General features: G+C 40.6%; 1 protein-coding gene across 2 annotated transcripts in view; it reads left to right on the top strand.

The window, feature by feature from the left end:
* ENOX1 (ecto-NOX disulfide-thiol exchanger 1) overlaps positions 1-27546 on the top strand; it is a 374261-nt gene that overhangs the window by 224059 nt on the left and 122656 nt on the right. For both annotated transcript variants that reach the window (XM_059833157.1, XM_059833238.1), the window contains exons 4-5: positions 7049-7183; positions 8045-8182. In XM_059833157.1, the coding sequence (XP_059689140.1) occupies positions 7174-7183; positions 8045-8182 (148 nt within the window). In that variant the 5' untranslated portion in view covers positions 7049-7173. The remainder of the gene's footprint in view (positions 1-7048; positions 7184-8044; positions 8183-27546) is intronic.

The raw sequence follows: 27546 nt of genomic DNA on the forward strand, positions 1-27546 counted from the left end.
CAAGGATTTTTTTTTTTTCCCCCGTGAATTTCTGCCTAAAAAGACAGGCTGCTTTAACTCCAGGAGTTCAATTATACAGGCTTCAAAGGAGAAGAAAAATGATAATGAATGCGTTTTAGAAACTTCTAAAAAGTTACTTAAAATAGATTTTTCCATACATAATGTTGCCATTGAAACTCAACTGTCTTCTGGTCTTCTGGGGCTAGAAGAGAGCAGTCTGTGTTCATTTGGAAATTCGGTAACAAGGCTCCCCTGCCTCTGATGGACTGTATGATACCATCTCTGGGGCTCTGCCATAGACAGGGTTTACCCGTCAAGCTGTTCGTTTTTTCATGAGGTGGCAAGGGAGTGATTTCACTTTAGGTTAGCCAGTAAGCTAAAATGCTTTTCCTGGAAGTGTGTCCCAGCTTGCTTTGGTCTTTTTTTTCCTTTTTTTTTTCTTTTTCTTCATCTGTTTTTCTTAAAAAACCCCAACCAAACAACCCTTTATATTGCAGCTGCTTGAAATAGCTCTAGTAAACTTGAGGTAAGGACATTGTATGGTAGAGTGGGAGAAGGTATGTGGTAAGTGTGGTGCATTTATATAGGTGTTCCCTCAAGCCCAGACAGATAAGAAATAGCATATATAGCCCACTTATAATGACTGACCCAGGTACTTTATGGAATCAAGGAGGCATTCCAGCACCTCTCATTTCAGTATTCAGCCTTCCAGTGAAGTTGCTGAAGTGTGTTTCCTCAAGACCTGCTTTGGGTGCTTTCTTTGTTGTCTGAAATACAGTGGAATGGGATGTCATGTTTCTAAAGCCGTTCGTGGCCTTTAGTAGAAAATAGTGTGATACAAGGCCTACTATTGAAATACTGCTGTAATTAAAAGATTTCAGAATAATTTTTTTTGTTGTTAAATATAAATTCTTAAAATGCAGAGATTTAAAGGAAGGGTTGGCCTAATTTAGTCAGTAAACCACTGGTCTCTTAAATAGGAAGCAAGTGATTCACAATTGCAAGTCGTCTCAATAGAGTGAAAAAACAGAGGCACAATCATCAATTCACAACAATGTTTTGTGTTCAAGGAATAATCAGAGCTGTTTTTATCAAGGCTACGCTGCATTGCTAGCCTGCAAAGTTGCTTTTCTTTCCCCTTCCAGATGATTTTGGAATTGCATAGGCTTTTTCAATCACTAAGCTGGACTTCTATAATGCTTTGCTTAATGTGCCTCCAGATTCTGTTATTTATAGACTTCAGCATATTCAGACTGCAGCTGCTAAAATACACACAAAAGAAAAAGCACATTTGTAACCTGTTAAGGCTTTGCTCTGAGATGCCAGTGAAGTCCGGGATTTAGCATGAAATATTACCGGGTGACCTTTCAAGGAGCATTGCAAGAGAACACCTGTTTATCTTGAAGACCTTTGTTTTATTTTTTTTCACTGTTGAAATCTTCCAGTGTTCTGCTTTCCGAGGGAAATCTGGTCTTTGTGTGTACCATGTGTTATCTTCAAGAAGTGCTGGGGCAGAGGATTTAAGTAATGCAGCATCTCAAATGAGCAGTTCTTCCAGAAAATGTGTTTTGTGCAAATTAGTTTTGTTAAATTTTGAAGGAAACTGTAAATATATTGTGATTTTTCTCTAAGTTGTCTTAGTCCTATCAGTACGGCCATGATTTACTCGTTAACTGTTTTTCAGTGAAAACTGGTGGAAAGGATCCTTTGTAACTATGTAAAAACCTACATATTCAGTGTACATAGTGAAAAATGAAATCTCTTTATGCTGTAGCATATGTTTTATGAGTTTATAAGATGATGATGTAGTTTTTTAATGGCATAATCTAGAATGAACAAAGGTGTTATAATTCATTCATAAGACAAAAAAATCAGAAGAATTATGTAAGTGAACACATAACCAGAGCTCCCACTTAGGCTCTAAGGGTCAGTCTCTGCTTTTCTTCACTGGCTTGTGCCTAATGAAGCTGTTTTCTTAAGGAAAGTGCCAGTTCCTGCAGAATCAATCTTCACTTTCAAAGGCCTCCTGTAAGAGGGAGACGTGACAGATAAAACCAGGTAAACAGGGTGACTCTCTGGAGACCCTGGAAAGCAACTGGCTTCTCTTCAGTAGAGCTGCGGGGGGATGCAGCATATGTTAGTTGCCTAAGTTAGGGTCCCATCCCAGAAAATAAGACACTTTTTCAAAAATTCTCTGGTACCTTATGTATTTTTTTAATTGAATTAGTAAACTTCTGGTTTTTGGAAATTGTTGCAAGAAACGTGTGTTTTCCTTCAATTCTTTTTGAATTTCAGAATTCAGGTGAGGTTTTCTAGGTGTTAACATACCAAAACCATGCAAAAAATATGAGACAAAGCCTCTTCTTGAAACACTGCACATGCAATATTATTAATAAAAGCCATCTTCAGAGTCACATTGGAGATGTTATTTTTTTTCATGTTCTCCAGGTAGGATGGCGGCAGCACAAAAGTACCATGTTCATTGTTGCTACTCCCAGCTTTCCTCTTCATCCTAAGATGGTCAGGAGGAAATGGATAGTGACTGACAGCAAATCCTTATCTATCTTTTCTTTCTTTTTCTTCCTTCTTTACGGGGAGTCCTGTCTGCAGCCAGAGAATTAAAAGCACTGGGAAGAACTAGTGCAAAACACCTGATGTATTTTAGAAGACAGCTGGAGCTAGCCCCGTAAATGACCTGTACTTTGGCAGGTCAGGTGGAGTGTGACCAACCTAATGACCGCTGTCCTATGAATCACAGTGAACAGTAACAAACACTTCGCACGTGCTGTTCTTGTAAGAACTGCAAAACTCACCTAGATGTAATAGTTCACAAGATACCACATCGCTCCTGCCCATCTGTGTTGTCTTGAGAACTGGCACCAGTAACATTTAATGTCTTTGCAACTTGCCATCCCAGGTTTCAAAAGGTTGATGGCGTCAGTCTTTTCCTTGAAGGATTTAGTGGTTGCTAAAATTAGACACAGGGGTGAAATGTCTGAAGGTCACCCAGCAGGTTGGTGTCAGAGCTGGGCAGATAACCCCCTCCTTGCTTCCCGGGGCTGGCCACTGACCCAGGCACTCCATGGAGCCTTGTTATTGTGGTGCATTTAATCAGCTTCGCTCCGTGTCGTAATTCATTGTCTGTGGTGTTATGGCTATCTAAAGGGTAGAATTTTAACTTAGCAATCTGCTGTGTTATTGAATTAGTTTTATGTTGTGTTAATTTCTTTGTCTCGTGGCATTCATTGCCTGTGATAATTGATGCACAATATATAACCGACTTCTGTATTCATTTGGGTAACTGCATTTAATTGCCTGGTATAAAATATGCGTACTAAGTACAATCTGCTATGACTGCTATGACTGAGAAGTGCTCATTGGTATGGACTTGAAGGTGCTTTATCTTCCTGACAACCTGTCTGAGGAAAGTCTAAATGTCTCCCACAATGCACCATCCAAGGACTGGTACTTGCATTGTGTCTGCAAAAAGAGACACTGCAAAAGGTGTCCCATGGAATCACTTTGCAAAGTGTTTGGCATTAGAACTTTGTTAATCAGAAGCTCTCAAATGAGGAAGTTTGTATTAACATCCCTGCTCCTCCCAAACCTCAAGGAACAGCAGCGCCCAGAAGACTTTATACATTTTCTCCTGTAAATCAGGATTATGGCTTTATTTGCTTCTGAAGTTACTCCCCCGGAGTAAAGCTACTCCCATGCGCAAGTGTTTATAAACACAGATTTCTTTTACATATATCTTCAGGTCATTAATACTCAGAGGAGTACTGATGAGTACTAATCAGGAATGCTTTCTAAAGGTGTGATGTCAGTGAAACGGTGTTGATTAATGTCTGCTCAGGGTACACAGGATGCCTGCATAAGCTTACACTTTCTTGCCTGTTTAACCAGTATCACAGTGATTCCTTTTAAGAAAGTAAGGATCTTTACTAGTATATTTATTTCTCATCATACACAGCACTTTGCTTTTTGTATGACCTAGTGAGAGGGTTTATTTGTTTCCCTGGCTTGTTTTGTTTCCAGTGTCATGAAGGGTATAATTGTGCAGTGTCCGAGCTACACAAACAAACGCGGAAATTTGCCCAAAGCTGATTTTACTTTAAGTATTAATGAAACCTTCCCCCATCCAAATTTTCAAAAGTTTTTAAGCAAAAGCTAGTGTTTGAGTCTAAATCAGGAGTGAAATGCCCGTGAGATTATTTTAGCCATATTATGTTGCTCTGTGTTAATGTAACTGGTGAGCTGTCGGTACAAGGGATGTTCGCAATTAGTATTTTTCTTTTTGAGAGAGCTGTCTACAGGCTGTGTCCTTCAGGATGTAGCATTAGTTCTGCCTACAGCTTGCTGCAAATTATTCAGTGTTCATAGGTGCATTTATGCTTGTTATTCAGCTCTCTTCCGCTGACAAAATAGCCTGCAGCAGTTCTTGGTTAGATAGGACTAGTTCCACTTTAGGCTCCTCACATGCTCTTTTGTGGTTTTTTCCCCTTGTTCAGCTTGCACTGCATCCACATCCTGCTGATAAAACAGTGGAGTTGATGGCCAGAGAGAAAGCAGAGCTGCCCAGAGCCAGCCTGGGCCATGAGAGTATGTTTCGAGCAAAGACTGGCATGGCACACACTTCTGGGCAGAGCGGGTGGCATAGTACAACAGGAGTTTCACCAATTAACCCATTGATTCTGCTTTATTTCATATTCATAGTGTTAGGTTCTTCCTCCTCTGCAAGGACTTTAACAAATACTTGTGGCTAATTCATGAAAGTATACCAAAATTTGAAATATGTGGACAACCAGGTAGAAGGCAGACACCAAAAAAATCACCTATTAATTTCCAGTAGGCTGAGGCGCATTTGTCTATCCCAGTGTTGGATTCTTTATGGACCAGTTCCCATTTCTGGCAGAGCTGCTATAGCTGCCATGTGGCTTTGGGGGGAAGAGAGCGTAGCGTTCGGCAGTGGACCTCGTTATGTCACCCAGCGCACACTTCATGAGGCAGTAAAACAGGGGAAGAGGGGGTGACAGAGAGAGTCTGACAACCATTTTCTGCCCCTTATCCTAATAATCCACACCTTTGCAGGTCATCTTCCAAAATCGTGGGGCAGGACCTCCTTCCTCCCCATTAGTCAGGGTGATGCATTATGGGGACAAGCAACTAGGTATGAAGAGGCATTTCATCACTATGGGTTTTCAGATGCACCTTCCTACATCAAGGCAACAAGGCTTTTGGTCATGGGAAGAACTGAACCACTCTCATCTGGGCTATTCAGCATATATTTGTAAATCAGGACTGATTGGGAGTGACTCATAAAGAGCCAGGGGGGCTGTACTATGTGAGTAATAACTTATTGACAAGGAATAATTCAGCCAGCTCAAACCTTGAAATAGATGTTTGTCGTCAGAAATTTATAGCCTGATTGGAAAGAGCTAAGTACAAGTTTAAGGAGCAGAACAGGAGACACCCAGTTTTTAAAAACTTTCCATAAATCTTGGGTGGCTTGCCTTATGCTAGTCACATTCCCCGCAGAGGTCTTCCGTTCAATGTTTGTTTGGTGTTTATAGACGTTATTTAAAAGCTAATTTTATCACAAAATTATTTTATGTTATGTATAATGAATAGTGGAGATCAAATAAGAATTGGGATTGCAAATTCAAGTATTAAGAGTTGATAAATATTGACTTTTAAATAGACCCTCTGTATATTTGAACAAAATGCTTTTTAGCCTAGTATACTGGTTATTTGAAAATCACAACATACTAAAAACTGTACAGCACTGTCTGATCCTGACTCTTTCTTCACTTTTATGGCTATTGATATGGTCATGTTCCTTTGAAGTGATCTGTACAGTGTCAGGGAACTGTAATATAAAATTTTCTATCTTGTACTTTATGCACATCACATGAAAAAAGAAAAGTGTGGGAGGTACTAAGCTAAACAATAGTGTAATCACATTAATTGTGTCTTTTCTAAAGATGAATTCTTAGGGTTTGCATGTTGGAAACCTCTCAATTAAGGTGTTTCAAGCACTTTTTTAAAGACAGCACAAATATCTTAGTGCTGAACAGTTCACCAACACGCACCTGCACAGCATTAATGACCTCCCCGAACACTTGAAAGCACTTGGTCAGTTGTTGGCCACTAGTACCAAAGGCTATAGGTCAGACCCCTTAGGCTGCTGGCTAGCCAAAAAAATAACGCAGCCCCCCTTTGCCCATAATCATGTGTAACTCATGGAGAAAGACTAACATGGCATATATCTGTGATCATCTTCACCCTAGCGTTTTCTCCCTCTGCTGTGAGTGCTGGGAGCCCACAGCCTCCGGTCACACCTCTTACCCGTTTGCTCATTCAGCCTCCTTTTCAGTCAGCGATGTGCTGACGTGGTGAGCTTCACAAACAACAATAACAACAGCAAGAAGTTACCCTTATGTAAAATTCATGGTCTGACAGATACCTGATGAAAGCAATGTGGTTTAGCTAGAAGCAGATACTCCACCTTTGCTTCGAGCTAACTACGTTTGTGAGCCAAAGGTACAGTGTTAGTTAGGGAGCAGGCATCATCCTCAGCTTTGTTAGGTTTTCTTACTTTTCCACGTCTTTGCAGGCTCCATTCTGTAAGTCATTGCGGAGTATTTTTTTCCCCTTTTCATCTCAGAACAGGAGACTATTTCCTTGAAACTTGCAACATCACTTAATTGTTAACAGTTTAAAAAAAATTCGTATTCATCCCTTAATATGTTCTTTTAGCTGATGCCTTCATGCTGCGGAGGCTGTGTAGCTACTGATAAGACCTAATTTGTGAAGGGCTTTTCAGCGGTCTGACAGGTTCATACGTGGCACTGTTTGTTCAGCAGGCAAGGATGAGCGCTGGCTGAAACGCCTCTACAGCGGCTGTTAAATGCGTGCAAGGAAGCTGGGGCTGGTGATCCTGAGGGAGAGGGCAGGAGCTTCGAGTGGATTCCTAAAGCGGTCTGTTGTTTTGCAACTATGTTCTGACTGCGGCAGTTGATAGCTGATTTCGTCTTTTCTCTTTCAGAGCCTAATGAGCTGTGTGTGGGCCCTGCGTTCAGTGATATCCCATCTCAAGATGCTGCTAATACAGTAGTTAATTATTCCTAGCTGAAGAAGTCTAACAGGAAGAAAAGAAACTGGGGAAAAGCAATGGCTGCCGGTAAATATCTCAGGTCTGCAAAGGTCATAAGAAAATAGCTAGAAAGAGCTGATTTCAGCTGTGACTGGGGAGGGGGGAAGCAAAAAGTGTGATTACACGTTGTGTTTGGGGGTTCAGTATCAGAAAGGTACCATCCCTTAGCTATCTGACTCACTCTTCCTTCCCCAACCCAGGAAAATCCATGCCTGGGCTCAGTCTATTTTGACCATATTCATGATCTCTTTTGTTTTTAGAACAAAACTTGGTATTTCCAATAGTGAATTGATTTGGTTTGACATCTTTTTAGTTAGGGGCTAATGTATTCTTAAATCCTTTTTTTTTAAAAAATTGCACCTTATGGAAAACAGGTCTTTCCTTGGGGTGTGTTTGGTTCTCACAGCTTTCTGACAAGTTGCCACAGATTATGTATAATTAAATTATATCAGACGATTGCAGGGCAATTCATTCACATTGAAAGGGGCCTCAGAAGGTCTCCAGTCCAACCTCCTGCTCAAAGCAAGGCCAGCCATAGGGTCAGACCAGTTGCTCAGGGATTTATCAAGTTGTCTTGAAAGCTGCCAAGGGTGGCCACTGCACAGCCTCTTCCACTGCTTGACTGTCCTCATGGTGAAAAAGTTTTCCACATAACCAGCCTGAATCACTCTTGTTTCATTTTTTGTCTGTTGAATGTTTCCAATGTCTTTATGTTTTGCTATACAATACCAAGCACAATTATCAATGGTCTAAAAGGTGAATCATAATTAAGAAACAAAGCAAACCCAAAACAAGCAGTGGTTGTGCTATCTCATTTTCACTGAAGGTTTTGGTTAAAAATCCTGGAGCGTTGACTTTTCTACTTAAATTGTGTTTCTTTTCTTGCAGCAGCTGATGGTTTGGGAAGTATAGCTATAGATACCACACAACTTAACATGTCAGTCACTGATCCGACAGCTTGGGCTACAGCTATGAATAACCTGGGGATGGTTCCAGTAGGACTAGCTGGACAACAGCTTGTGACAGGTAAGATTTTTCTTTTTTAAAGAGATCTCTTGTACTGTCCATGAATTCTTTGGGTCCTTTTAAAAATATATGGAATGATTTCTGAGGATATTGTATTTTTAAATTCTGAAAACATCACCTATGATTAATATTGCATACCATGTATTAGTCTTTTCTTGTAGTAGGTGTATAATCCATATTATATTTTAACCTTGTGGAAAAGCCAAAACTCTTTGGGGAAATTAAACAACTAAACCATCGATCCTTATGCTGGGTCAAGACCAGGAGGCAGGTCACGTAAGAGAAATGTTTGTTTCTGTTTCCCTGTTCAAGCAGGATGTCTTGAGGTTCTACCAAAGAATACCTTGGGCTGGGAACTCTTGACTGGGGAAAGATTTTTAAGTTATGTTAATTGGGCAGAAAATCATGAAGCCCGTTCAATTCATACATTCAGTTGATATTAGTGAAGCGAGCCTTTCCTATCAGGTGTGTGCGCTTATTTACTTTCTGCCTGACTCCATAAATTGAATTTCAAGAGGTTGTTCTTGTTTGATTTTGTCATTTCACTTCTCAAACATAGTTTGCGAGAGCGTTGCGGGGGATTGCTTATTCTAACAACAATAAAAAGAATATTTTGAAACCAGCAATGTTTCACAGACAATCCTGGACATATCAGACTTCATTGTCAACAGTAGAGGCCCAATTAGTTGGGGTTAATAAAACTTCATTGCTCCTGTGAGGTAGAGAAAATTTATTTTTATATGGGTGGGTGCCCTATAGACAGAAGCCACATGCCAGGCATATGACAGATCCCCTCTGGAAGCTGCATTGCCACTTCAGCTTAAGAAGAGCTGTGCAACATCTGGATCAGAGCAGTATTCTGTCACATCTGTGCCTGTCCATGTAGACATGGATGCAGTGAGCCAGGTCATGATGTAAATCACCCTGCCTGCCTCACCAGGGGTGCATGATGCTTAATTTTGGCCAAATATGTCCCCTTCTGACACTGGGAACCTAGTGGAGCTATGCCAGTTCACAGCTGATGGTCTGGCTCTGAATTACCTCTTTTACAGGCAGGTAAAATAAGCTGCAAGAAAGCTGATTTATAGTGAATCAGTCTTAAGCAGAGAGTTTAGCTGGTGGAGGCTGTGAACTGATTCTTGGTCTCTGGCTTTAACCCCACGCTCCCGATTAAAAGAAACAAGCAAAGGCATCCGCTCCTCAGGAGCCAGTTCCCTTCAATGTTTTTATCAATGACCTGGACGCAGCAGTTGAGTCCATGCTAACTTTGCTGAGATATACTAAATTAGGAGGAGCCATTGATTCCCTTGAGGGTAGAGAGGACTAATATAGAGAGCTGCATAGATTAGAGCTCTGGGCAATCACCAACCGTATGGTGTTTAACCAGGACAAATGCCAGATTCTGCACCTGGGATGGTGTAATCCTGGATGTACATGTGGACTGGGAGACAAGAGGCTGGAGTGCAGCCCTGCAGAAAAGGATCTGGAGTTTTTGGTTGATGGAAAGCTCAGTATGAGTCAACAATGTGCCCTGGCAGCCTGAAGGGCCAACCTGGGGTGCACTGAGCACAGTGTAGCTAACCGGTCAAAAGAAGTGATTGTCCCACTTTACTCAGTTTTGGTGCAGCCTCACCTTGAGTGCTGTGTGCAGTAAGAAGGATATAAAAATATTAGAATGTGTCCAAGGGGAGGCGACAAAGATGGTGAAAGAACTAGAGGGCAAGACTTAAGAGGAGCAGCTGAGGATACTAGGTTTGTTCAGCTTAGAGAAGAGGAGGCTGAGGGGAGACCTCATTGCTGCCTACAACTTCCTCACGAGGGTGAGTGGAGAGGGGCGTGCTGATCTCTTCTCTCTGGTGTCCAGTGATAGGATGCAAGGGAATGGCTTAAAGCTGTGTCAGAGGATGTTCAGATTGGTTATTAGGAAAAAGTTCTTCACTGTAGGGGTCGTCAAGCACTGGACCAAGTTCCTCAGGGAAGGGGTCATGGCCCAAAGCCTGTTGGTGTTCAAGAAGCATTTGGACAATGCTCTTCGAAATATGATTTAACTTTTAGGTTGTCCTGTGTGGAGTCAGGAGTTGGACTTAACTATCATCATGGGTACCTTCCAACTCAGGGCATTTTATGATTCTATGTGCTGGTGGAGAAACAGCTTTTACTGTTTTCTGTAGGGCTTTGCCTGGAGGTGCTGCGCTCAACTTGAATGTGATTACCTCCAAACCTGAAAATAGCCACAGCAAAATCAGCTTCTGCTGCTTTCATATATAAGCATCTTGGTTGCATAGCCCATGGAGGTTTCTCCACCTTTTTGCCTTCGTCTCTTCCTCTGTCTCTTCAGTTGCAGTGTAAATTGTGTCCTCAGGTGTGCTATGCAATCCCTACATGGCAGCCTCATCACATGGGCAATGCTTTTCCCCACAAGGGAGGATGTCCAGGACTTCATTTCATTGCCAGCTCCCTACTGTAATTTCCATAGTTACATGTATCACATATTGTAGGAGTGTTGTACAGGTCAGTTGGTATTTGTTCAGCATTTTCAATGTATGAAAGGTGCCATAAGTAATAAATATTAATTACTGAAGTGCTGCCTGATTTCTCTACGGGTGCAGAATAACTTCTTTGCTTTCCTTTTCCTTTCCTTTGTTTGAGACTCTCTTGTATTTTCAAGGTAAATAGCTGCTTTGACAGTTCATTATATTTCCTTATGATTCATAAGGTTCTGACACATTTTCTTCATGGCAAATCCATAATGGCAAAACCACTATTTACCATGAAAAGACTTATAGACTTCTTTGCTATAATATATTTACTGTATCTGCATTCAGTGAGAGTTTGCATCGCCATGTTTGACCAAATATCTAACTAGTCCTTAGCCCTTTCTGACTTTTTTCACTTTTTTGCTATTAATCCTAGTAATGAACTCATCGTTGTCAGCAGTCACATACTGCTTTTGCTACTGTCATCTGTGACATTTCTCAGAGATGAAAATGACACACTCATGTCCCAGTGCTAACTTTTTGTCTGTCTTTAAGATTTATTTTTTCTTTTTTCCTGCCTTGAAGACAGCTAGGAAAGCAGTAAGTAGTTTAGATTAATCTTGGAAAGAGTGTGATCTTTCCTGGATATCTTTACATAACCTGTCATAGTCTGAAATTTGGTGTATGGTACTGATCTATAGCCTGACATATCTCTCAGTTCTCTGATCTTTCTGTTTTCAAAGGACTTACCCATTCACGAAATTTCCTTCCCCAAACTAACCAGTTCCTAATTCCTAAACTGCAGGGTGTTTTTCTTCTCATAGGTATGGAGCCCGTATGATCTACTAAGTCTTTTTAAAGGTTTTTGATGCTTTTTTTTCCCCAACTGTTGTTAACTTTGCTGCTGTGTAACATGCTGGGATGCCTGCCTTCTAACAGAGTATGCTCCCCACTTCGCAATCTGTGAAGCTCTTGCCTAGCCTGAGAGTTTGTTAAAATGACAACTAAAGCTTCCTCAACATCTGTCCGATACTCTTCTCACAGCCTGGGATGTAGGCCGTCTGGTCTTGGTAACTAATCAATTTTAAGCACTGCTAACCTTTTAATACCAGTTTAGATGATATCTGCACTCTATTTAATTCTTTATCTCCCAGTGCTGTAAAATTGGATTTTTGATCTGGGCAAATGTCAGAGTCTTTTATTTGTAAAGATGGATTCTTGTTAGTAGTCGTATAGCATCTCTTCTGTTTCTACATACGTTTTGCTTACACTTATTGTTATTCAGAAAGCTTACCTTTTTCCATAATATTTGGCTACTGCATTACATGTACACTAATATATGCATTTATACATTATATATACATAATTCATACAATAAACTGTAGTTTAATAATGCATTGGTTAAAGTGTTAAAGATTGATGTGGAATAGTTATGGCTGAAAAGCACTTTCATTCTAAACCTCCCCTTTCAGCAGGTTATAATTTTTTCCAAAAAATTGCCTTTTGGGCTGAAATTTCTCACGGTTGGTCTCAGCCTAGAGTAAAAAAAATTCTGGAAAGTTTGGAGAAAATCTGCTAAATTGCTTTTGAATTACCCAGGCCTTAAAATTGCTGTTTTCTACGCTTTGAGACTTTGAGATAAATGGTCAGGTGAAAGGGGAAGGATCGTTTGTACTGTACCTTTCTGAGATCCGAAACCTTTTTGTGCACTCGGCAACTCTGATTCAAGCACATCTTTCAAGTACATTCAAGTTTGCTGTTTTGTCACATTTTAGGACTAGCAGAAAAACTCGGTGAACTCAGACCAACTGAGACTGTTTTATTTTGATTTTGCATTGGTACTTTTTAAAGGCAATTTTGACATTGCTGAATTTAGTGTTCTTATGCTGCCGTTTGTTTCAGAAAATGGCATCAGATCATCTGTTTTCTAAAGGGAGACATCCTGCCAGGAAAATTATTTACTTCTCCAGTTCAGTTTAGTTCTCCTTTCAGTAATGAACCATTGCCCTGAAAAACATGAAGGAATTTTGAGAAGCTTTTTTCCAGGATGACTTAGATGTCCTAAACTTTTGTTAGTCAAAAATGATATATGTCAAAAAGTTCCCTGGTACAAATGAACATGAAAAGTGGTACGTAAGTGGTAATTCTTTTAGACTTAGCTAAGCTCATGCCCTGCGCCACATACTAGTACTCTGACAGAAAAAACTACAAGGGCAGACATCCAAGGTGAAAGTTATAGATATGCCTAGAACTCAAGGGTATGCCTGAAAACTAATTTACAGGATGATTATTAAGGCACACTTTTCCATGTGAGTCCAGACAACATGCCTCAGCCTCAAGATATTAAAATTTTCGGTGACATCCAGTCTTATTTTTGCTGTTCCACCACTTGTACAAAATCCTAGTGAAATCAGAGACTAGGAAGCTTTGAAGCCTAACATCTTGCTTACCAATTGGTATAGAAAAATCATACACCATTTTTGTGGTCTCAGGCGTGTATTTTCTAGACACTGGAGGCTGTGAAATACTAGACATTTACATCAACCTTTCTGGTTTTCCATTTGTCTTTGCTTTCCCCACACACTTGTCTTTTGACCTGATTTCAGTGGAACATAGGAGCTGTCAGTTCCAATCAGGTCACCTCGCTCAGGATTGTGCTTCTGACAGTGTTGAGTATCAGATACTTCACAGGGAGAGATGTACAAGGCAAATCGGCGCTGAAGTGCTTCTCCCTCTGATGGGCTCTCCTCTTGATCATTAATATATAGAACAGGGTTCCCCAAACTAGAGGTTATTTTTCCAAATCAAGTTGTAACTCAGCAATACTTCACTTCTGGAAGCAGTAGCTGTGACAGTAAGTGGTTGCAATCCTGAAATTGCAACCCCAGACTTACTTTTTGATAATAAAAAAATTTGGGAAATTTTGATATAGAGACTCCTAAATCCCAAGACATGAGGTTAAATATCCCTCCCAGAATTTTATTAGCTCAAGACCTCCAAGTCTTTGGAGACATAATATTCAGACTCTCTCTTCCTTCAGAATGAAAATTTTAACTAAAGGCAATCACTATATTCAGATTCCAATTAGTCTCAAGCATTTTTCCATGTGATGGGCATATCAGGGGGAGGACTAGCACGATGGCTTTTCCTTCTCCTACTCACTCCAGAATCTCAAGAGGTCACTGATTCCTATACAGAGGAGAAGACCTAAGGATTTTTCTGAGAAAAATCAAGGGTGGGCTGAGACAAGAATTCCATCGCCAGTCTGTCTTGGATATGGAAAAGTCCTTTAAGCTTCAGCGTCTTTCTACCATAAAATAGATGAGGCATGCTTTGTGAATTATTGTCGACTGCAGATCATCATATGCTGACTAAATTGTAAACATATCCCTCATTGTTCTGGTTGTGTACTATTTTTGAAATGTTAATGAAGAAAAATCAAATAAAGTAGGAAATCAAGGTATATTTGATTATATTCAGCAGTTCCCCAAAGAAAGACTGTACATTAAGCAGTGCTGAAGACTTTAAGAAGTCAGCTGGCCAGAAGACTCTGCCAACTCTCATGTGTATACTTTGTCTTCTGTGGCCCCTCCATTACTGGAGGCTTGGAGCCACTGACAGCCATCTGGCAGTCTCATTTCATTTTACCCATGCTATCCCGTTACCTATTAAATCTTCCTTTTTCTACACTTCATTGCTTAGCCACTGAACCAATGTGCCAATGAGCACATAACTCGAATCGTCCAAGACATGCCCAACAAAACACAGCTTCCTTTTCTGTAATTAATACTGAGCTCCTGTTAATTGATTGCAAGGTCTATCCACAAAAGTTTTAAAATAAGCCGCTTGCACTATGACCTGAAGCTAGTAACCTTTTTTTTGGAAACAATGCTTGAGCATCTGTAACTTGTGACTAAAGTTTAGCACATTCAAGATGTAAGCTTTGAAGTGGAAGTCAAGAGGAAAAGATTTACCATTTAAATTATCTGAATGACCAATCAGAATAATTAAAGAGGTGTGAAACATAGTCTAAAGGATTAGAGTCAAGCTTGTACCCAGATAAAACTATGTATTTTTACTATCGAGACACAGGAGAGCAGCAAGAGTGAAAGAGAATAGGTACTGTGGAAATCCCAATATGTAGAGCCACTGGGAACATCTATAAAGAAGTATTATATATTAGTGTATCAAGTAGGTTTTTTTCATTGACCTGAAAAGCGCCTGCAGAGTTAATCACACTTTCTATCATGTGAGTGTTACTCAAGGAGACTTCACACCAGGGGACATTAAAGTGCTAGGAACAAACACAGCCAGGTTACAACAGAAAAAGGAGAAAGAGATTCGATGGCCAGAGGAAACGTGGCAGAAACTCTAAGTGCCTTTGACACACTATTCAGGGTTAAGTGTACCTCTTAGGTCATTCAAGTGCCTCCTCTATATTAGACCTTAATTGAGGCCAAGGATGAAGATAATGATTAAAATCTGCTTGGCGCTTAAAAATAAATAGTGCTTTTTAGCATTGTATGAGGGGCTGAATGTCCCAAATAAGCAAGACCCAGAGGTGAGCAGGGGCACATAAAGGGAATTACTAAGTGCAAAGCTTGTGCTGTATGTGGGGTGAGGGTTTTTTCTGGAATATGCCATCTCTCTCTCTGTTGTTATACTTTTGTCCAGGCCAGTTAACAGTTTAGCAAAACAGACTGATTACTATTTGGCATAACTCTTCTTAACCGTCTCAAAATACTGGAATAAATTTATGATGCAAGCCATATTGTTTGGATGTTTTGGCCTTTTGTTTTGGGTGGGTTTTTTTTTCATTCCTGGCTGTTGGTAATTATACCACCAAAAATCGGTTTCGCATGTTTTTATTTGAAGTTACAGTAAAGTAACTTAAGGAAATATTTTATTTTTGCAAAAGTTTTCCCTGTCTTTTATCTCACTTTGGAAAGCCTCCATTCCCACTATTTTCCATGTGTTTGTTTATTCTAGACAAGAAAGCCCATGAGTAATTATGAGCATCCCACTGCATAAAGTAAGCCAAGAGGCTATTGGGAACGATTTGCTACTGACCACTTCTGCTGGAGCACAGCTTTTTTGCAGCACTTTCCCTTCAAACATGACTCCCCATCCAAGGATCCCAGGTTCCTTGACTGACATGGGGACTCCAGTGTAACCCCTGTGTGATGTACAGTTTGCTCACGGGAAAATTGAGTTATTGTGGATAGAAATCAACAGAAAGAGCAAATTGACCATTTTAACTAATCAAAGACAAGGTATGAATACCAGGTTATGTATTTATGTGGAAAAAAAAAAAGGCTTGAATGGCAGACTATTTAAAGGTGGCCTGCTGAGCACAGTCATGGTGTCTGGGTGGCAAGGTGAAGGCGATGCTACCTGAACGCGAAGCCCTAAAGCCAAAGCTGTTAACAGGTTGTGTGGATGGTCTGCAGGAGATGGGCACAGCAGTCCCAAGAGGACTGTTAACTCAGTCCATGCAGAGTACTCTCAGGAGAGGGCAGTGATCAGGATGGCGCAGATGGCACTGCCTGGGGCAGTTGCCGAGGAAGACTTCCTTGGTAGGGGAAGACTTGAATATGAATGAATCCCCAGGCAGCCACCCCAAATCAAGGGCTATAAAATCTTTTGTTCTTCCCTAGTCAGGCTCTCTCTTTGCCTTCATGGGGTGGGTTGATGCTTAGAGCTTGGCCCCTAGAGAGCAAGCAAGAGAGGCTTGCTTTCTACATTTTACCTTGGGATGAAGGGCATAAGCATGATTTTCTTTCCTTTCTGCCACCTGTTCTTCAAATGCCCTTTGCTTATTGCATGAGAATTAGGTCTCACAAAGTGCATAAAGATGCACATCCACTTCACTGCAGAAGTCTGTGAAATATCACCAGAGGCTATCATTGTGGAAAAAGGTCTTTTGATGGTCCACATTGAAGAATGAAGTTGGGCTTCAGTGAGCCTAATCCCTGGGCCTGCAAGGGAGCTTGTAACATAATACTTTGCTAATGTTGACTTCATTCAGATAAACAGTGGATTTACCCCACCTTTGCATGCTCTGGTGGTGACAAATGATGCGTGTGACATCACTAGCTCTGAGTAATGTCTCTGTAATGGGAAGCAGCTGGTCACTGGAGTAGTTCTGTTAGTGGACGTGGAGGTGAAAGGTAATTAAAGTTAATACCTACAATATGCTCTAATACTCTGCAGCATGTATGTAGATTGTGTTCTGCCCAAATATTAAAGATATTCTGTTACTGTGGCTTCAGAAATTTAATAGGTCTGTTCGTGTAACAAGGAAAACTTTATCTGTCTTTCCTCTGTGTGCACATTTCTTATGCAGATTTTTTTTTCTTAAAAAACCGGTTCTCTTGACACTAGCTGATTTTCCTTTATAAATAATCTCCTCCTCCTGACCATGATGCCTACAATATTTAGTAATTACTTGTTATTTGCATTCAGGAAAGGCTTAGAGATAGAGAGCTCCAGTAAGTTAAACACTGTCTGAACACTTAGGAGTCAATCCTGGCCCAAATTGCACATGGTCTGTTTTCTTTCACTTAGATAAACCAGGTAGGTAAGGGACTACATAGAAACAATGGGATAATACTGTTTGGCATGAAAAGCTGCAGTGATTACGGAGCTGCCTGCCTATTATGTAGCTTTTTTTATAGGAATCTTGGCATATCAGTAATATGGTGGTAAGTGCAAAAGCGGTTTAACTCTTTTTATCTGATACTCTGAGTCAGGCAGTGAGAAACAGGCAAACTCTTTTGCGCACATTAGAAACAGGCAGACAGTTCCTGCCTGCTCTTTGACTCTTTGACTATGCTGCTGTGATTTTTAGAAAAGGATTGGGAAAAGGGAAGTGAGAGATTAGGAAAGAGCTTTGCTAGCGTTTGCAGGAAATGGCACCATGGGAGAAGGTGCAGATGTGCTTATTGTCACCTTTTTTGTAAACATCTGGCAGCACGAGCTGTGTTTCAGAAAAGAGACATCCAGACTGCAGTGGATGGAGAGCTCTTTTTTTCTCTCTGAAACAATTGCATTTCAAATGGTTCATTTCACTAGAAATAAATGTGCAATGTTATAACCAACTGCAGTGTTGAAGTTTTATCCTAATCTGGACTGCATCTGTCAAATCTTTTTAACACTTCTATTGGCAACCTCCTGTTTTGGGACTTGATCTATACTTGGACTTGCATGACTGAGCCCTTTCCAGGAATAATCATTGAAACCTTCTTTTCTGGGGCCTTTTGATTACAATTTTGGCACTTCAAGTATGCTTTGTAGAAGTATTTTTAAGACATTGCAGAATGTCCTACAACTTTATCTGCTAGAATAGCCAGTACCATAAATAAATTAAATATTCCTTAAAAATAACAATAAACTCACCAAAATCAAGAGGACAGGAAAGAGAAAAGTGAGCAAATTTTATTTTCTTTTAATTCCCTGGTATTTAGTGTGTTTATACGCAAACACAGTGCTGCTGTCCTTTAATGTAATAAATGTTGTAGCACTCTTTTTTTCTTTACTGTGCTTTTAGTACTTTTGTAATCCCCTAGGGACTTAGAGAAGGGTCATGGGTTATGAGAGGAGAGAGCTCGGATGCTGCAGCTGGATATCAGGGCTGTGTGCAGGCAGCAGGGAATGGGAATCTGCAGTTGAACAGCTCTAAGAGTAGCTGATTTAATAAATTGCTGATTATAAATATTGCAGAGTCCGTTTATGTTATTAGCCAGAATTCAGTATATGAAAATCTCAAGTACAAGTTGATTCTTGCTGTTCACCAGCCTGTGTAAAGTATCTCTTCTAGTTCTTCCTACATATGTTGCCTTTTAACTTTGTGTCCTTTTGTTCTGGGCTGTCTAATTACCTCAAGTAGATAATCAAGCTTGATTTTATAGTAAACCATAGCCGGTTCAGGCATGTCATGACTGATTTATCGACTCCCAAGGCTAAGGACTTTCAGCCTCAAGACTAGGATCATTTCTGGCTGCAGTTCAAGGTGTTAATTCCGAGCTTTAAAATCTAAGTGTGGTTTGGAACATGTGTCCTACGTTTTCCCTTCAAAAAAGAGCAAGCAAACAGCCTGCATTTCTGTTGGTTTTTGGTGTTGTTATCCAAGTGGAATTTAAGCTGGAATTAAGGTAAAACAAACCCAGACCCTCCAATTCTGCAGAAACAGTCTTGCATGTAATCATCATGACAAAGATTGGCCTCTTGAAGGCAAGGGGGCTATTATATGTCAATGGAAGTTACGAGCAGTGGGCCTCAGGAGGGAACCTGTATCTCCATGAAGGATCCCAATATATATTTCCCTATAACTGCTTCAGCACTGCCTGATGGGGTGGCATGTGTCTCTCTACATGTGTGCACGCCTTTTAGAAATGTAAAGGTGCAGTGCTAACAAAATGATGATAGCTAATGACTCATATACACCATTTGGTGTCCCTTAGGGACTTCCTCTCTTCCAGTGTTTTACCTCAGCAGTTGAGCTCATCAGGGATACAAGAGCTAACCAACCTTCAACTACTCATCCAGGGATTTGAGGCCCCGAGTTCTCAGTGGAGGGTTTTTTTACCGCAACTCCTTTAACAGACAGAGATCTTTGGTTTACCATCAACAAAGCATCAGCGTAGATTTGAACGCAATCTCTGTAATGCAACAGATACCTACTAATGGGCTTTAAGGTCTCTTAGCTACCTCAAGTAGTAACAGAGGGGCTCCATTATTCTAAGGATTATGTAACAGAAACATTATCACACATCTGCATTCTAGCCACTGTTACTGTATACTGTAATTCTCCCTTCTTATTGCTAATAGGCATCAGGTCGTGGATCTAGTGGTATTTCCTCAGTGTTTTCTTGTTAAGATTCAAAGACAGTTTGGGTTTTCACACATTTCCCAGGTTGTTTGCCTTATCCTAGCTCAATTATTTCACATTTTCTGATGCAGAATGGCATCTGGCCTCTGTGGACCACATTGTATGAGAGCCACATCTCACTAGACTTGATTACATGACCCGTTATTTGTTGTGCTTCCAAGATTTGTTTCATCTGTAGCCTTGAGATACTCTATTTAATGCCTCATCCTCATATGTATATAGTAAGCATGAACTAAAGAAATCCTCCAGAGGACTTTTTTTATTGCTCACCATGCTTTTATGATCGAAAGATGACAACCTGTCATAGTTTTCTTTTACGGTTGTGTTATAGATTGAAAATATCAGGAAAGTCCATGTTACTTAATGGCTGCATATAAATAGAGTTTACAGGTTTGCAAGTACTGCCTGCTCTGCAAACTCATTTGGGGATTTAAAGGGTAACAAACCTGTTTTCGCTCTGACATCAGTAAAATCCAGTAGTAAAATGTTGCTGGCCAAATACTGTGGTTGGAGCCTTGATTGTCCCCCCTGGAGTTCCAGAGATGAACATAAGAGGAGAGAGTGATCCCGGGGTTAGGCGGAGAGAGCCCCTCCATCAATAATACAGACCAGAATAGGACCCAGTTTCCCTTTTCCACTCATGCAAGTCTGCAGAGCCAGCAGGAATAAGAGGCTGTAAATTTTTTTTCCTTGTGTTAGTAAAATAAAGAAAAATTAATCTGACCATAAAAGGCCAGGCTTCATCTGTCTTTTAAATTAGAAAACCCAGGAAACAAACAAACAAAAGAAGTATTTTCCATCACATATAATTAACCCCTTCATTTAATGCCCAGGCCCACTGGCAGCCTGTGCTGCTTTGACCTCAGGGACCGTGTGCCGATAACTAATCAAGCTTTGCGAGTGCAAAGGGGAGGAGAAGAGGCAGGGTCACAGTGGGCTCCTCCAATATATGTTTGCTCACAGAGCAAGGAAGCGAGTGCCGTACAGCGAGCCTGTATGGCTGCACGCCTGCCGTGTAAGGCAAGATTTGTGGGTAAAAGTTATATTGCTTCCTAGACCAACTCATGTAGCTGGAAAAAATTGCACCAGCCCTCCGATGGTCTGAGACAACCAGGGGACTAAAACTTTAATTATAGCAGACAGTAAAAAAAGGTGAATTCAAAGGAAGGAGTAGTTTTGCAGCACATTATAATTTTCCTCCCTTTATTAATCTTTTCATCTGCCACAGGCTTGCCTATCTATTCCTTTACAGAATAACCACTCTGTCACCACTTCCCTTTTAATATTCCCTTCTCTTTTACAGGTGCCAACCAGCTTTTTTGTCTACCTGACTAAACATCTCTAATTAAATTCAAAGGATGTGCTCCCTACCTGTATTTAGCTTGGAAGTTCACTGCTTCTATCTCTGACCTGAACATGGGCTTCTCTGGTTTTTCTGACTATACTGGCCCATAAACCTTGTCTTGCTTATGACTTTAGACCATTACAGCTATAGCAATACTATTACAAATGTGTGACATCATTATTCTTAAAGTAGCACTCCAATTTCAGACCCACAGGATAATGGTCGATTTATGGCTTTGAGGAAAAGATCTCTTGTGTAAGGGGGGTAGTCTTCTTCTAAGGGCAAAACATCAATTTGAGCTAGTTTTTATACACAGAAGAGTTTTTTATTTCCTTATTCTTGTTCTGTGCCTCTTGGTCATTAATCTCTCCTATGGAAACTTGTCAAATACTTTTGGAAATTGAAACAAATATGCTGCTTCCATACTTATTTTTCTTATCATTTATAACCACAATGTCTTAAAAAAAGCTCCAGCTTCTCTTCCTGTGCTCCCTATCTCCTAAATCCCTTTTGCCTCGTTCAAAATGGACTGCCATTCTATTTCAGTCTGACACATTTTTCATCTTGTCCCTTTTACAACAGTTTTCTAGTTAATGGCTTTTGTGAAGTTTTCATGTGACGAAACCCTTCAATGTTTTTAGCATGTTTTGAACATCCCATCCTTGTCAGTAAATGTCTTGGCTGTTGCTTGTATGCATAGCCACTCAAGAATATAACAGTTTTTTTCTAATGTGACTTAACCAAAACAAGACTGTTGTAAGTCACTTCTCTGGTTCACAGTAAGTTTTCCACCAAGGCTGAGTTAGAAATTTAATTCCTTTTTGTTGTTGGTTTAATGAGGTACTCCAGTAGTTTCTTTATGACAAGGAAGTACGTACAAGGTTCTGCCTCCCTGTTACTGGATGTGCAACAGGAATGCCAAAGAAAGGAGTGTGATGACGGTCATAGTTTCTGGAAAGAGATAGGAATCTCCTTTCGGGGATGCAGAGATCACTATGGGTGGGCTGAGTCACTCTACACAACCTTCCACCTTTTCCACAGGCCATATGAGAGGGTGAAAAGGCTCCTGCCTGAGGTGCTGTGGTTAGGTGTTTTGGTGTGGGTGATATGAATCTCTCTGAGCCTATAGTGAGGTCCCGGATTGACATTACTTTCATTTTAGCTGAAAGTGAATTTCTACAAAAAAGCTGCTGCTTTGTTTCTCAGTGAACAAAGAAATTTCCTACAAAAAACCTCATCACTCCCCGATATTAGATTAGACCTGGGATGAAAGTAGACTTTTGCTTCAGAACTAGAATTGAATTACAGAAAAGGTTCCTGGATTGTGTCATCTCAGAGTTGTCATGTTGTCGCAAAACAGGGGAAGAAGGAGAGAAAAATTTGATTTTCCTGGGCTCAGCCTCGCTTTGTAGATTTTACATGATATCAGCCTTTGAATTAGGCATGTTGCTGTGGCATTTAGGCCCTTGCAAGCTGTTGTGTTTATGGGAAACTGCGGAAGCTGTGCTAAGAAACAGATGGAGGTGGGCAGAGGACGGGTGAGGTTCCTCTCTCCCAGGAGCTCCTGCTGGACCTGTGTGACAAAGCTGGAGGGAACAGGTACAGGGGTGTGGGAGAAAGCTGGGCTACCAAGTCCAAGCCACGGCGGTTGCTGAGAAGCTCTGAGGGAGGCGAATGAGCTTACTTTGAAGGGCTGTTGTGAGAGACAGCCTTGCATTTGCTCGTGCAGCTTGTAGGGAAAGCAACTTTCGGGTTCCGAACCTGATATTTTGTGTATTTTGTTAATTAAGAGGTTGCGAATGATTACACATTACACGTTAGCGGTGCTGTAAAATGAATGTTTTTGTGTGCATGGATAAGCTGAACGTGACTTCAGACGTACACTCCGATGCCATTTCTCTACTAATTACGTTTACAATTTAGAGCTGTCTGTAACTAGAAGAGCTTACTACGCTGATATTTACTGACAGGAAAACTTTTCAAATCACCTTCCCAGCCAGATGTTCATGAACAAGGGTTTGACAGTTGGTCCATAAATCAAGTCAAGCATTTCATCATTGTTCTCTTAGGTGGCTCTTGCGTTTAAGCCTGTTTAGCTAAACACATACATTTACTTAAGATGAATTGTAAAAATAACATCTGGAGATCTTTTTGCTGAAAGAAGATGCCAAAGGGTCTTACACAAGGATCAAGTACATTTTATAAACAGTGGCTGGGTTTTTGGAATTCAAGCTGAATAAACGTACTTTCAGCTTTTGAGAGGATCAAGGGCAGTATTATTTAAATGTTCTTTTTACTTGCATGGCACTCTGCAGGGAATGTGCTCTCACCAAAGCATTCTTACATTTCTCATTCCATAATGAGTTTCTGTTTTCATCCTTGCCACCTGGGACCCTGGCACAGTCCTGCTAGTAGCAGTGGAGTCACACTGGTGGAACTGGATACAAAGCTCAGTCCAAAACACTTATTGTAGAATATTCTGCTCTGCAGTAGACTGCGTTCAAAAGGGAACGTCAAAGAAGGAGTTGCTGGGTGTTTTACATTTTAATCTTTGCTTGTATCAGTCATCTCTCTTTTAACCCTCTCTCCTTTTCAAGATATATGAGTTTTTTTCTTTCTATCCTGAAGAGGCTTTTTTTTTCCTTTTTTCCCCTACTCTTTTTCTCAGAAAATCAAGTTAATAAGCTGTGGTTTGCTCACCTTTCAATTCGGTGTTACTGTGCGTTTTAGCTTTGCTGAGTATCAGTTTGGTGGCTTTGCTTTTTCATATTCGGTTCACAACATGAAGGAGAATTCTGCTGAAATTTAACAAGCCCTAGGGAACAAGATTCAGACAAGTGCAGTCAGATTTATAAAGTGGCACATAAAGTGGGAAAGGTTTTGCATTACTTCTGCTACATTGGGTGTTTTTTTGATGGATGGGCTATATCTCATATGTGATTCAGAATGACGTCGATTCATGTTTCGAGGGGTACCATGACCATGGCTGTTCACGATAACATAAAACCTGGAAATGCTGGAAAAGGCGAGTACAAAAATAATACACATGAATTCCTGGCCTAGGACCATAGTTATTTTGTGATTTAGTTCTCAGGAGCACAACCTGCTTCATAATGTGAGACTGGCATTTAATCTCAGAAACCTGACTGTTTTGAGAATTATACAAGGTGGCATGGAGCTGCTTAATGCTTAAGTGACAACAAAACATAAAGATGCTCGCCATAATTCTATCTGAAGTAGTATACTTTCCTGTGAAGCTCGGATGAGTACGTTCTTGATTTAAATATCTGGAACTACAGTACATGGTGTGAAACATAAATCCTCTCGGTGCTGGAACCCAGAGACCAAAGGAGCCAGTCAGAAACCTCTTCAAACCACAAATTTACCGTTTGAGTTTAAAGTACGTATGCTAGACTTAGAAAGGACCTTTCCTAACCTGGTCCTTCTGTCCCATTTCAGCAGTGCAAAGAAGCTATAAAGCTGCCTCAAATGTGAAAGGCTGAAAATTCACCGGCACGGCAAAGGTGGTTGAGAGCCGGCATTACGCAGACAAGGGCGGCAGAGCACGTGGCCCATTAGCAGCCTTCATTAAGTATCGCAGCCCCACAAAACTCAAAACTGTCCTGAGGCTCCTTCAGCACAAATCGAAGGACAAAGCAGTCGCTGGCAGTCCCAGGTGCTAAAAGCCTCTTCTCTAAGCTCTCCTGAATACAGCTGTAGTACAGCTGAGAACACGACCCACAGAGCTAAATAGTTCAGCTGGTGTGAAAAAAAGCAAAAAGACCCAAATCTACTCACTCTAGTGAATTCAGCCAGCCCAGCTGCATGGGCCACATCCAGGTATTATGCCATCTACCCCATGCTAATCAAGCTGACGGCACTGCCAGTCACCATCCCTTCTCTCCTGGCAGTGGCTCCTCAAATGCCGTTTCCTGTGCCCATCACAGAGCACCACAGTGAGTTGAGCTGCGCCTGATGGAGAGGGTCAGCTCTGACCTGCTCTCTCTTTGGCCCTGGGGGTACCTGCAAGAAGCTGCCACCAGCTGCCTGGTCCTCACTTACTGCTTGAAAAGCTGTTTTCTGCCTCCCTGGTGAAACTGGTGTTGGGTGGTGAGCTAGCAGCTGGTTCAGAGTGGACTAGATACATCCTGGTCATGATGTAGCCTACTGCAGATTATGGCCTGAAAAGTCTGTTTCTTTTCAAAACTCCTGCAAAGTGGAGATGTTTCAAATGAAATGGCCAGTGAGCGAAAAAAAGCCCAGATTTCAGAACTTTGTAAACCTCTCCTAGGATCAGCGTGAAAGATTTTTTTTTCCCCGTAGATGAGGAGACAGACAAGAATAGCAAAACTTGGGAAAAATCTGCTTGCTGGCTCTGTTGCTCTCCATGTTCAGTTGCTGGAAGAATCACAGGCAGAACATACGGGGCAAGACCCAATTAGCTGCTCCAGACCTGACAGGCTTTTAGGAAAATCAAGCTGCTCAGACAATGTTCTGATTTAACCACTCTGATCTCAGCAAGTGTCAGAAGGTTAGATTTGTCCTCACTGGCTAAGCTGGAAACTTTGCAGACTGAAGGTAAAAAGAGCTCAGAAGTAGAAACCAACTTTAGGTTTCAAGTTTTAAAAAGCTGGAACAAATAATTTCAAACGTTGACAACAGCTGAGCTCTTTCTGCTTTAACTCTTTCCTTGGTTGCAGAGCAGAGGTGCAAACATAATCTGGCACATTCATGGAAGATATAATCCTTTGTGATTTCAGCTATTAAAGCCAAAAATAGATCTATTTTTCAAAGAATGAGTGAATATAATTTTATTCAAAGACATAATTTGCCTGGATTTTCAGGTAGAGTTTAAAGAGAATGGCAAATATTGCCACAACAATGCAAAGGCTTTTCACCTCTGAAATATTACATCCTGTCTCCAAAGTCTGGAGGGGCTACCGAATTTTTTAACATGAAATAAAAAAAACAAGTTCTTTTCTCGGACTCCATTTGTGCAGCAGTTGAATTATCTGGACTAGATTTCCAGAATATTTCAGCCTCAGGCAGATATTCAACGTGTAAAATTTTAGTCCAAACTGTTAATGATTGGCAAAGCTAAAAGCGACTGACAACAGGGTTTTGTAATAGGAAGTGTCAGATGATTTTAATAATAGATTACCTTAGCAGCCCTGCCTCCTGTTTTATCATTTTGAACACTTTTGTTGTCTAAGGTCTATGATGTATTTCTGTGTGTGATTTTGTCTGTATTTCTTTCTTTCTTTCTATTTTAATTCTGATAAGGTCTTCCTTCAGTTAAGTTTTACATAACATGGAGTTCCATGGGAGTAATTGCTTTTTGCAATTAAGAAGTGTTTCCGCCTACCTGTTCTTCATTTACAACCTCTTTATTTATTTCACTAAATGCTTCCCAGTTTTGTATCATGGAGCAGAGTCCACAGAACCTGTCCACCTACCCCCTCTGTAAAATTCATGAGCGTTGTAATGCTGCTACATAACTGCCTCTTCTCCCCAGTGAGCAATTGAGGCCCTTTCAGCGGTGGTTCCTATGAGCTACTTTATAATGTTCCTGATGATACTCACCGTCCTATTTTTGCTGTGCTTTTATATTGCTTGGGGAGGATAGGGTGACTAATTCAGAACCTGGTATGTCAGGTGAGAGTCTGGCTTTTCTAAGAGGCTTGCAGTAATTTTCCCATGCTTTTTCCTCTTGTCCTTTATCCAGGCTAACCCTTAATTGGCTTCCCCGGCCCCTTCGATGCAGTGCCACGCTGCCAGATCTTTACTGCATGAGCCATTCAGCCCTTCTTCTGCTAAGAGCCTCATTTGGGATTTGTTAGCACAGACATCCTTGTGCCCATCTGCCTTCCTTGTGTTTGGTTCCTCTAAAACACCTGTTGATACATTTTTTTTTTCCTGGGCAATCAATTGTACTTCTTTTGTGGGTTTTGCTGTAACACTACTTTCTCTCTTTTCAATACAATTATTAGCATGGTACCTCCAATCACACCACTCATCTCAGATGGAAAGTACTTGCTTGTTCTTATTCTTGGTTTTCCTGTCTCTTTGGCCAGCTTCTGATCTGTATCAATCATGACAAGACTTTGCCTCTCACTTTATGCCTGCACAGTTTCTTTGACAGCCTCTTGGGAAGGACCTTATCAAAGAATTTTTGCAAGCTTAAATAATTACACACTGTTTATTGAGCATTGCTCAGTTATGCTGCATTTATTGTACATTGAATGTCAAATACGACTACACCTTTTTCCCCAGAACATTTGCATGCTGCAAGTTTTGTATGTTATCTTTATATTGCCCCACTAGTAGAGATTGTAGTTTGACACCTTTTAAAAAAATACTTAAAAAAGCCTGTGAAGGAAGTTTGGGTTTCTTTTATTAAGAACAATACTATTGCATATCTTTGAACTGAGAACCAACATTCTGCCAATTTTCATCCTGGAACGTATTTTTATAGTTGATGTACAAACCTCTGAAAAAATGGTTTATTATAAAACTATTGACAGAACTCAGCTGTGGAAATGTATATGGTGAGGCAAAAGAAGCATCTTAATGTGGGTAACATTTTCTAGCCCATAAAAGTTACAAAGAAATGCATTTTCCCTAAAAACGGGATAAAGAATCATTATAAATT

The sequence above is a fragment of the Gavia stellata genome, chromosome 1 (genome assembly GCF_030936135.1).
Source record: "Gavia stellata isolate bGavSte3 chromosome 1, bGavSte3.hap2, whole genome shotgun sequence".
NCBI lineage: Eukaryota > Metazoa > Chordata > Aves > Gaviiformes > Gaviidae > Gavia > Gavia stellata.